At 45.3% G+C, this 11982-nt stretch overlaps 1 protein-coding gene across 1 annotated transcript; it reads left to right on the top strand.

The window, feature by feature from the left end:
* Positions 1–3114: 3114 nt before the first annotated feature.
* On the top strand, positions 3115–9131 carry BHLHE40 (basic helix-loop-helix family member e40). The gene is made up of 5 exons (XM_074957544.1): positions 3115–3392; positions 3600–3669; positions 4330–4437; positions 5499–5622; positions 6671–9131. The coding sequence occupies exons 1-5, from the start codon at positions 3313–3315 to the stop codon at positions 7522–7524; spliced, it is 1236 nt and encodes a 411-aa protein (XP_074813645.1). The 5' UTR covers positions 3115–3312; the 3' UTR covers positions 7525–9131.
* The last annotated feature ends 2851 nt before the right edge of the window (positions 9132–11982 follow it).

The raw sequence follows: 11982 nt of genomic DNA on the forward strand, positions 1-11982 counted from the left end.
ATATATGATTTTTAAATTCCCTTAACTGTGGTACAAATAACAGCTTAGAGCTTTAAAATGAAGGATTTTAAATGTCTAATTTATTTTTCCACTTTTTATGCTATGTTTGCTTTACAAATCTCTGCTTTTAAATTAACAACAAAGTTAATTTCACTTTTGTAATAATTGTTATTGAATTTATTTAAGTACCCACTGTAGCTAACATTAATAAAAACAATTCCTGCTCTGAAGAGCTTTTGATCTAAGGCCCTGATCCTGCAAATGCTTTTGCACATGCTTTACTTTTTAGGCACATGAGTAGTCCCTTTGAAGTCAATGGGACTACTCATATACTTAAGTTTGCATGATCATAGCTGAAGGGCCCAACCCTGCAGACACTTGAAATCAGTGGCTTGATCATGATAGTGAATGCAATGCTTGGTAGAAACTGCAGGGTTGGGCTGTAAAACACAGATGAGACTATACTCAGTGAGAGAATAGTTAGCTTCAATTTGCGGTTCTCGGTCAGGAGCTATATTGTACTGTTTGGGGTGCAGACACCGCAGGGGAATTTTTCTTTCTTACAAATAAGATTTTTACGAAACCTCCTTTTGGGCCTACATTGTCTTGACAGAGTTTCATTAACTGAGTCACCTTCTACTGTAACAAGTCTACAACTCTAAACCCTTTTAGCACTTCTGCCACCACACATGCATTCAAATGACGGTCTATCCAGAAATGAACATGCCACCTTCTCTAGCACAGATGCCATCTCCAGTCTCCAGCAAAGTACTTGCTGACCTCAGGCTCCTAGCCACAGTGACTGACACAGGACTCTCAGAGGAGATAGGGAACTCTTTGACAAACCCTGGGTGCTAAAGTTCTGTTATTACCTTATCTAGGTAAATATACCTTCTATTTGGTGCTCTGGCCTCTCCTTGTTTAGTAATGTAGCAGGGGAAATGACCACATACACCCCCCCCCCAAAAACAAAAGGTTTGCTTTAGCAGTTACACTTTAATATAATCATCCTTAGCCTTTGCAGAACAGCTGGAAGCCAAGAGTCTCAACTGCTTAATAAAGATCAAAGAATTAAACTTCCCCAGACACCTATGAGATAGGTAAGAATGTAACTGTTTCATAGCTGGTCCTAGTTCCCAGTTATTCTGTTCCTGCTCTGGGGGAATTCAGAGGCTGCACAGGGCATTCCTGGTTCCCTGTTTAAGGCCTCGTTTATACATAAAAGTGTTGCTGCTTTAACTATGCTTATTCTGATTCAGCAAAGTGAAATCAGCTACACAGGTAAGTGCCTTACAATGGGTCCACACTAGGGCTTTTATTGGCATAAATATGTCAGTACAAAAATCATACATAGTTATGCTGGTAAAACTTTTTAAATGTAGATCAGGCCTAAATTACAGCAGCCTCAGCCCTGTAATTTACACTCTGCTTCCCTCTCACATTACCAGTTGTCTTAAATCAGCCACTGACCTCGACAACTGCCCCAATGGGGCACACCACTAAATCCGGTTGTTGGCTACTCTGCCTTTGCCCTTGGCTCAGCTGTAGTCCCCTCAGCCCATATCATGCCTGAGTGCTACTCTGCTCATGGCTACAGTTCACATAAAGCCCTGCACTCCTAATACCAGTTACTCTCGGTGGCATTCCCAAGCCTTGACATTTGGGCTGGGTATTCCCCACAGACTGTAGAAACGCACATGGAAGATAGTGCGGTTTGTGTCAGATTCTAGGCTGCATTTTATCAAGCCATTAGCCACTGGATTACTACAAAATACAGACTTTTTAAAAAAACCAGCTAAATTACCTGACGACACATGGCATGTTCCGTGTCTATTCCTACTGGAAAGCTGCCATTATTATGTAATGGCTCAGCTGCGGTAGCCAGCCTCTTTCAGGAGGTGGCAAAGCATTTGCCTGGGATGGCACCAGGGCCCCGTGCCAGTCACCCCCCTGCTGCTTGCAGGGATTTTCAGTCAAAAGCACTCAGAAGCAGCATTTTGGGCATTTCATCTTATGAATACCTCCCCCGTTTTACCCCACTGAGCATGGAGAATCAGCGAGACACGCTGCAGTCAGGTGCAGCCGGCATGCTCTACCTCTGCCGGTTTCCATGAACCTGGAGCGCTGCCCGCACGGCGAGGAAGAACACTGCTTCAGAGGGCGCTGTCACGTACCAACTAATTAAACCAAACACCCCTGTGACGTAGGTAATTTAGGGTTACCTTATTACCACCCCGTTTTACAGAGGGGGAAGCCGAAGCTCAGGGACGTGCCCGAGGCCAAAGAAGTTGCCTTCTGAACAGGGCAAGACGTTGGGAGGGACAGGAAAGCCTGGTTCCCATCACGCCCCGAGCCCAGCCACACCACCCTCCTCTGTGAGCTCTCTGCAGTTCTGCACCGTGGGGGCACCAGCCCCTGGCACCCCGCTTGTGTCCCTCAGACCCGCTGGGAGCGGCCCCCCACCGCGCCCAGTCCCAGCGACCTGTGAAATCCCCAGGGGTGGGTCACGCAACCCGCCTGACTCCTCTTCCCTTCTGCCTGTGCAAATCCCGAGCGAGCCCAGCCCGGCCAGCGGAGCCTGGCTGGGGGAACAGGGGAGCGAGGGAGAGCAGAGGCCGGGTCCCTGTGGAGGGGGGTGGAGGGTGACCGGACTGACCGCCCCCCCCCGCAGAGGCGGGCCGGAGAGCGCGGTGGCGGCGGCCCACGAGCTCCTCCGGCGCGTCCCGGGCCAGGTCCGCGCGCCGCTGGGGACGGGGCAGCGCCCGGGGGCGCGTGAGGGGAGATCCCCCCCCTCGCCGGGCCCACGCGCCAGCCGCTGCGGGAGAGCCCGGCCGCGCAGAGGTGTCGCCCCAGCACGTTCCGGCTGCAGCCGCCGCCGCCCGGCCGTGTGGCCGGAGGGGGAAGGGGCGGGGGAGGCCAGAGCGTTGTCCGACACGTGAGGCTCATGTGATGGGGGAAGGCAGGGCTCTCCCGCCCCGGCACCGCCAGACGTGCCGGGAGTCACAGGGTGGAACACGTAGCGCCCGCCACCCACTCGCTCCCATTTAACCCAGCCGGCCGCCTCCCAGCGACGCCTCAGCTCGCGTCCTGTCCCGGTGTGCTGCGCGGCGATGAGCAGCGCGGCCTGAGCCGTCCGCAGCCGGTCCCGACGCCAGCGGCTTTCGCAGGGTCCCCACCACCAGCGGGGTTCTCCCCAGCAGCCGGCCGCGCACCCGGCGCTGGCTGATTTCGCTGCTTTCGGCGAGAATTAAGTTTCAGCAGAGCCCCCCCCCGCAGCCCACCCCCCCTTTGCACAAAGCCTCCCGAGCTGCAATGGAAATGATCCCCAGCGCCCAGCCCCCTCCTGCCTGCCTGGGCAAGCTGCCTGCGCTGGAGAGCACCGAGATGCCCGGGTAAGATGCCTCCTCAGCGGTGCTCTTCTTGGGGCCAGGGCGCCCTCCCCACCAAATCCACGGGCGCAACCTGGCCGCTGGGTTTGGCTGGAGCTTCAGCTCCTTCGGCTCCTTCACTGTGCCTGTGGGGAGCGTTGGCATACGCGTGTCTCTCTCGGTGTGGAGGAAATAATAATAACCCATCGCATTTTTATGTCATTTGTGCAGGCTGGCCTTTTCTCACATGTATCAAGTGTACAAGCCCAGGAGAGGGTTAAAAAGAAGTGAAGACAATAAGGTAAATGGAGGACTTGCGGAACCTTTGCATTCTTAGTTAACACCTGGCCATTAAAAAAAGTTGTATGCGTTTGTGTCTGTTCTGATTTGTTTTAAATCTGCTTTTCCATAAAGCTCAACTAAGATTTAACCTTTATAAAGACAGGTTTCAGAGTAGCAGCCGTGTTAGTCTGTATTCACAAAAAGAAAAGGAGGACTTGTGGCAGCCTTAGAGACTAACCAATTTATTTGAGCATAAGCTTTCTTGAGCTTCCGATGAAGTGAGCTGTAGCTCACAAAAGCTTATGCTCAAATAAAATTGGTTAACCTTTATAAAATTTGCTGTGGGATTTAGGAAGGGTTGTTTTAACAGCAGACAGTCTGAATCAAAGTTGTTGGGGTTTTGTTTTTTGTTTTTTTTTGCTCTGAGACTGTTGTACTTGTACCTCTTGTCCATGAATCTGAGGCTCAGAAGGTGGGAGGGGAATATATTTTTGCATTAATTTAATAATTCTTATGACAGAAAATCATTCAGTTAGTAGCTGCTACACATAATACATTTTGGGTACCCAACAGCTTGAGATCTAGTTTTATTTCTAGATCTCCTTTTACCTGTGTGTCTATCCATGGTGCTAGGATGTCATGTGTCTTGTCTGATTTGCTCCTTTCCTTTGGCTTCCAGGAGACCTATAAATTGCCCCACAGACTGATAGAAAAGAAGAGACGTGATAGGATTAATGAGTGCATTGCCCAACTGAAAGATCTCTTACCAGAACATCTCAAACTTACAGTAAGTGAAAATCTGGCTAATATCCAAACTCCTCTTCGTTTTGGGGATGGGTGTTGGTTAATGGATTTCTGTGCAGGTAGATGTGCCATCTAGAGGTTTCTTCTGAGCACTGCAGATCACAGTGGAAAAGACTGCGATTTGGGCAGGTTTGCCACTTGGATCAGTCTATTACTATTGGATTTCTTTCCAGATACTGTGAATTTCTAAACAGTGCATATCGGTGGTGGTGGTGGTGGTGGTGTGATATGAATTGAACTGCTGCAATGTGAAAATAAACCCTCATGTAAAAGTGATTATTGTGGGCTTGATTTGAATGTGAGGGATTTGGGTTTTTCCATTTGAGCCACTGAAAAAGTTCCATGTTGCTCTTTGTGAAGTTTTACTGGGTTCCATTTATAAGTTGATCCCTAATTATCTGAGAGTCAAGTCCTTTTAGAGTTGTTTCCATGCTACCTGTTTTTGGTATTTGAAAGGATTCTCTGCGTTCTTGTTTTGCGACAGATGTTAAGGATTGCAACTTCTGCTTCTCTAGTGTGTGTGAGGTGCTTTGTTTTAAAAAGAATAAAGGCTTAGGTGCTTGATTAAAAATAAAAGAAAAAATACCTGCAGAAGTTTATGGGGAAAGCCACTTTGGCTGACATCCTGCAGGACTCCCCTCTCCTGTCACCGTTCAAAAGAAACCCTTTGACTGGATTCCCCTGTGTTAAGGTCACGATGCCAGCAGGGGCAGCAGAACAGATAAAATAAAATACTTGTCTGAGAGCTATGCAGTTGGTCCTAAAATACCCATAGGATGTAACTGTATCCTTCCCTGCAACCTTCCCTTTTAAAAAAAAAATGTAGTTTACATAATATGTGGATCAGATTCCAAATGTTACGATTTTTACTCAAAATCAATCAGAGAAATGTCCACTGAATAAAGACACCATTTTTAACCCTGTCTCCCAAATTACAACTGTTTTTTTTCTTTTTTCATTTCACAAGGAGTTAGAAAACTTTTTAAGATTCCTTGAAGCGTGGCCGACTCTAGGATAAGTACTAACCTGCCCATTTGTTTCCAGACTTTAGGTCACTTGGAGAAGGCTGTAGTTCTTGAACTTACCTTGAAGCATGTGAAAGCACTAACTAATCTCATTGAGCAGCAGCAACAGAAAATAATTGCTTTACAGAATGGATTACAAGCTGGTGAGTATTCAAGTCATGCTTGTATCATGTGAGAACCCTAGAATGTCTCATGATCTTACTTTCAATATCTTTGGAATACTGGCTTCTTATGACACTTAGTTTGGGAGGTGGGAGGAGTAAGTTTGTCTTTTTTCATTTTTATTTAGCACGCATACCCCGCTTTATGTGCATGTGAATTTATGAAAAAGATGCCTTTCATCCCTCTATTTAGTTAATTTATAACTAGCTGTTATTTTAATATAGTTTTAAATTCAACCTGATTCTAGCTATTTTATTTTATAGTACAATTTTGCTGTGAGGGCCTGATCCAAAGCCAATGGGGTTTAGATCAGGCCCTGATTTTTTTTTCACCCTTAAATATGAAAACATCTCTCTTACATGCTCTTTTTGGTTTCTCCATAAGCCAGTTAGTGCATGCTTTGCAGCACGGGTAGGAACTATCTAAGGGCCCACAGTGTTTTACATCTGTTTCCTCCTTCCCCTCTCTTTGTGACACTTACTTGAGTCTGGCAGGCTAAAACCAGCTTTTCTAAAAAGGCTGCTACTGCTTTAACAGCCACTCGATATGCAGTAGAATTACACAACCAAACCCAATGTCACTTCCCAAAGTTTAGACCAAATCCCCCTTGGTGTATGCAGTTAATGAGGGATAAATTGGACCCCTCGTACCCAATTTTCATTAGCTGCTGTGGGGCCAGATTTGCAAGATGACTTTGGAACTGATGTCTTTCTGAGGAGATGCCAGGGTTGATTCGCTGTGCTGCCTTTTTCTGTTTTCTCCCTAAACTCTAGTGTCTGTTGTGGTTGCCACGTATAATGAGTATAGGATCAAAAATGTGTTTAAAGACTCACTGTTAGAGGGAGGTTATAAAAATGGGTGTTTAAAGTGACTGTATTGTACAGTAGAATTCATTTGTCTAGCTGTTTTGTAACAGATACTTAATGTGGAGATAAAATTTCGTCCTCTCCCCAGTGCACCTTAATGATATTAATGAAACTATTTAGCTCTCTGTTAATTTTTAATTTCTTTCTGTTAATGTTCCCTCAGGTGACTTGTCATCAAGAAACCTTGATACCAGCCAGGAAATGTTTCGATCTGGTTTCCAGATGTGTGCCAAGGAAGTGCTGCAATACCTGGGAAAGCATGAAAACACCAGGGATCTGAAATCTTCCCAGCTGGTCAGTCATCTGCACCGAATGGCCTCTGAGGTCCTCCAGGGCGGAGCCAGCCGAAAATGTGGAGATGCGCCCCCAAAAACAGTGGACTTGAAGGAGAAGTCTGGCTCTTTGCCCAAAACTGCTGAGGGTTACGGCAAGAACTGTGTGCCTGTTATACAGAGGACTTTTGCACATTCCAGTGGAGAGCAGAGCGGGAGCGACACAGACACAGACAGTGGGTATGGAGGAGAGCTGGAGAAAAGTGACTCAAACGCCGATCAACAGTATTTTCAAAAGGATACGGGACTCAACTATGCCATGCAAGAGAGAATAAGCTCTATTAAGCAAGAGACTGAGGACCCACCAGCCAAAAGGACCAGGATGGAAACTTCAGAAGACGAAGGCCATTTTAGCAGTGATCTGATTGGCTCTTCAAGTAGTTTTTTGGGCCCTCACCCACCTCCTTTGTGCCTGCCTTTTTATTTGATCCCACCATCCGCAACTGCCTATCTGCCTATGCTGGAGAAGTGTTGGTACCCGGCTTCCATGCCCGTCTTGTACCCAAGTCTCCCAGCCTCTACTGCAGCACTTTCAGGGTTAATGAGCCCAGATAAAATCTCTTCATCTCTCCTGATGCCTCAGAGACTTCCTTCTCCACTACCAGTCCATTCCCCTATCGACTCCTCAGCTCTGCTTCAAGCTTTGAAGCAGATTCCTCCTTTGAACCTGGAAACCAAAGACTAAGCACAGTGTGACCATTTTCTTTTTCTTTTCTTTTTTTTACGTGTGAGACTCTTTCAGTTTCATATACCGGCTGGACTGAGGTGTGGGGATAAGGTTCACTGAGACTAGGAAACGAAATCCACTTTTCTCTGACTTGTCAGATAGCGTGGGAAAGGATGAAGGAAGCACCCAGGTTAGCCATTCGGGGGAGTTTTAAAAGGAAAAAAAAACCAGAACGTTTTCTTTGTGCTTTACCCTTTACCCTCCCCATCTACAGAGCAACAGCTGACTTAGTCAGTGAGGATTATATTTCAAAGCTGTGAAAAATATTCCATTAGGCAGATCTAGGTTTTAGGGTCTGTGAATATAAAAATATGGTACTTCTTATGAGGGCTTTTCAAAGCAAAGACCCACTGCCAAATTTGTTGCCCCACCCATTTGCCAGCATTTGAAATGATACACACATGCACCGCAGTTGAAGCATTGGTGTTAGTCCCACTAAAAAGATTCAGAGTAGCAATCACTGGTTGGTGATGCACAGTCAGTGGTTCAGGGAGATTGAAGACAAGTTTCTCTCCACACTTCTGCTGACCGTTTAAAAAACAAAATGAATAAAATGTAGATGCTGCTTAGAAGCTTTACATGGTGTACTTCTAATTAATAAATTAACATGCATCCCTTTCTGTAACGCAAGCTGCTAGTTGGGGCAGGGGAAGAGGAAAATATCCCCATGGATCCCTTTGCTTGTTGCACCTAACTGTAGACCACTCTTTTACTGCTACTGTACAGGTGTCTCTGGGTCTAGTATATCTGAAAGCAAAATGGTTAAAAAGCCACATCAATGCGGGAATAGCCAGCAGCTGACTGTTTCACTCCTGGGCCAAATCCAGAGCTCTTGTAACAGGGTGAGATTCAATTGGAGTCAACAGAGTTACACCCACTGAATTGGCCCCCTTGAGTGCCTTTGAGAATTGAAAACTGTTTTGTTTTGTTTTTCAGAGGAACCTAATCCCAGTGGGATTTGGGTGCCCAAATCTCTTAGGATCCTCTGAAACCCTGGTCCAAATTGCTATTTTAAATAGAGTTAGAATTTGTGAAAATTTCCCTGTTAACAAATCTTAGAACTATTCGGGCCTGTGCAGTTGCTTCAGTGATGAACACTGTGTCCAGTTAGGCTTTAAAAGAAACTAACTGCAATAAGCAGTGTGGTTTTTTTTTTGGTATTAATTTTGAGAAATTGTTTCCAGAGTAAATGTCATATAGATTCTCATTTCATTCTACCATTGCACCAGTTGTTAAGATGCACTGTGCTTGATTGCAGATTGTTCTCATGTTTATTTTATTGTTGTTTTTGGTATACAGTTGTTGCCTTTATTTGTAAAATCTTGTTATAAATATATCTGTATATATAAAATATATATATATTATATAAATATATTAAAGAGTTTCAGAGGTCTATTATTTGTATAACTACTTGAGCATAAAGAAGTGAGTAATATGAATGTATTCCTGATTTGGGGGTTTTGTTTTTTGAAGAGGTTTTGTTTTGTTCTCTAGGGAGGGATACAGTGTTTATATTTTGGAGCCTTCTCAAAGGTGGGGTATTGTAAATATTTTTATCTTGAATAAATGTTAAGTAGTTGTTTTTAAAATACTGAATAAAATAATTATTTTCCTGTGGAAGATAAGGCTTTGCCTCTTGTTCTTTGAAATACTTGATCAATGTCGTTCCATGTGACCTGATCCGGCAATCAAAATGGCATGCCATGTGGGCTTAGCATTCTGCCTGTGGGGAAGAAGTTGCGGAATCAGGGTCTTAGTTATCCCTGGTACAACCTTGCTGGAATCAATGCCCAAAGTCAGCCAAGGGAAAAATGTGGTCCATTATTATTGTAGTGTGGGATTTTTCATTTAATTTATTTCATTTTATTTTTACCTCTTGATCTTTTCAACTTTAAAGAGTGGCCTGTAAGGGAGACCATGTTGGGTTTGTACCTTTACTTCATTTAGGTTTGTTTCTTTGTGATGTGTACACGTAGACACACACACACACACACACACACACACACACAATTCCTGTGCTTTTTGTTCCATTAGAAATTCAGGTCTTGTCTGCTCTACAATAGCTCTCTAGCTGCCATAGAATGTTGCTAATCACAAGAGCCAGAGAGTGAAACCTGAGCAATTGAGAAGGGATATTTAGTCAGACTGCTTAAAACTCTTTGTTCATCTTTTTGCAACACCTGTTTAACTCCAGTGCTAAGGGCCACATCTTCACTGAAGATCCAGGCAAAGAGGGCAATCTTCTGTGTGTGAATCTCCCCCTTCCATCTGAAACACGCCCTCAGCCACCTCCAGATCCCCTTGCCCCTCTCCTGGATGCAGTGTAGGAATCTCCCCAGTCTGTGTTTAAGGAAAGACTGTGTCGGCCTTTGATGAGGACTGTCTGGGTCAGGAGTGTGGGCAGAGGTGGGTACAGGTTTCCCTACTGCAGCCCAATGGAAATAATTCAGTCTGGGGCTTTATTTTCTATCCTCCATCCTCTGGGATCCCAGGAGTAGCTGTAGCCAGTGGGGCACCCAATGGAGCTGTATGGCCAGAGAATTGCTGGGGTGAGGACCTACTGGGGGGATGGTCTAAAGCTACTGTGGAGGCACGAGGCCTACATGCAGATGGCTCTAGGCCTCTACAGGTCCCTGGGGAATTAATCAGGTTTGCGGGCAGGCACTGTGGTCTTTGCCATCGGAGGCAAACCCCACCTTCTCAATGGGATGATGCAGGGCAGAATCTCTCCAAGGGGATCCTCAAGGAGATTTCTCACCTCAAGTCCCCTCAAATGGGTTTTTCTGTGGGAAAGGGGTGCTCTAGGCCTTAACAACTACATGAGAGAAGGATGGTTCTGTTAAAGATTCAACACCCCCTTCAATTAGTGTGTGGGATATCACAACAAACCTCTCTGAGACATACCAGAAGCCCTCCCCAAAACCAGGCAGGCCAGACTTGACATGTGTGATATTTCTAAGCTAAACAAGAAAAAAATCCCCACCGCTCCTTGGACCTTTATCTATTGTCAAGAAGCCAAAAAAGGGCATAGCCCAAATTTTAAACAACTCCTTTGTAGGGGACCTTAAGCCTCTCATTAGAATATAGCAAGCTGCTAAGTTTACCTTTCTAATGAGAACTAGCCTTAGCTCTGTGTTTGGAGCTTCATAAAGAAAAGAAACATATCACAGCCTGCCCCATGAGAGGAAGAAGAGACACACTCTGGTGTTTGTACTTCACCAGGAGTTTTGTTGCAGGGATTTCCCATGCTGGCCAAGCTAATGCTCCAAGGGACCCCTATGTTAAAAATGAAAGCACTCCGTAGTATTGGTGTGAGCCACTATAGCTTTCAGTGACTGGGCTATTCACGTAGCACATATGGCAGGCAGCTGCTCTTTTCGGTAAGTGCTAGTTGCTCACTTGGGGACTGATCCTGCTGCTGTTGGATGTCAATGGCAAAACTCCCTTTGACTTAAATGGGTGTTGGGTTGGTCCCTTGGTCATGCTAAGGGTCGTATACACATGTGCTGGCTTGGAAGTTAGCCCTGCCCATTTTCCATGCCCCTCCCTCAGGTTGTGGTGCATGCCCCAGCGTATTAGTTGGGTGTATCTGCTGATGTGCTATGGAGGGATTCTGGCTGGCTGCGCAAATCTCACCCAAGGCTGCCTATGCTTGGTTTGTGGCTGCTACACCCATAACCCTGTCCCTCCTTTGCCTGGGGCCCAGGCTGGACGTGAACCCCAAAAGGAGGAGGCACCCACTTAATTCTACCAAGAGTTTCATTGTTGTTTGAACTACCTTTGTAGCTAACGCTGAAAAATCTGATGAGTATTTTCTAATATCACCAAATAAGTCTTGGCAGTCAAATTTATTTATTTAAAACCTGCACCTTTTGTTTACATCTCATAGCAGATCAGCCACCGGTAACAATATACAAACTTTGGGTTTTTTTGCAAAATGAAGATGATACCAAGCCTTTTCCAAAGGCAAACTATTGAAGAAAGCAGATTGGTTTTTGCACTAAAGGTTTGTTCAGGGGGGAGGGGAATGGGTGGCTGAAAGGCGGAAAGTACATGTACTAATGTAGAGTATGGGACCCTGGGATAGATCATTTATTGTCTGTCCTTAATTACTTTGTGAACATTGGAAACAGTGGGCTAGCCCATCAGCTGGCATAATCAATGGTGCTATGTCAATTTACACTGGCGGATGAGCTGGCCCAATTTCTCTAATGGGTTTGTGGCATGCCATGCCATTCATTGTTGCAGGAAACCTTTAATAATTTACTCTGAAATGAATGTGTGTGTGTGTGTAAATGGTGAACTGACACATTGACATTCATGATTAAATGACAATTGTGTTGTATTTTTAAGATCCTTACCATGCAGGAGGCCCAGGAAGGCTGGTTAGAAGGTGGATTTGTGAAGGCCCCAAAC

The sequence above is a fragment of the Natator depressus genome, chromosome 7 (genome assembly GCF_965152275.1).
Source record: "Natator depressus isolate rNatDep1 chromosome 7, rNatDep2.hap1, whole genome shotgun sequence".
NCBI lineage: Eukaryota > Metazoa > Chordata > Testudines > Cheloniidae > Natator > Natator depressus.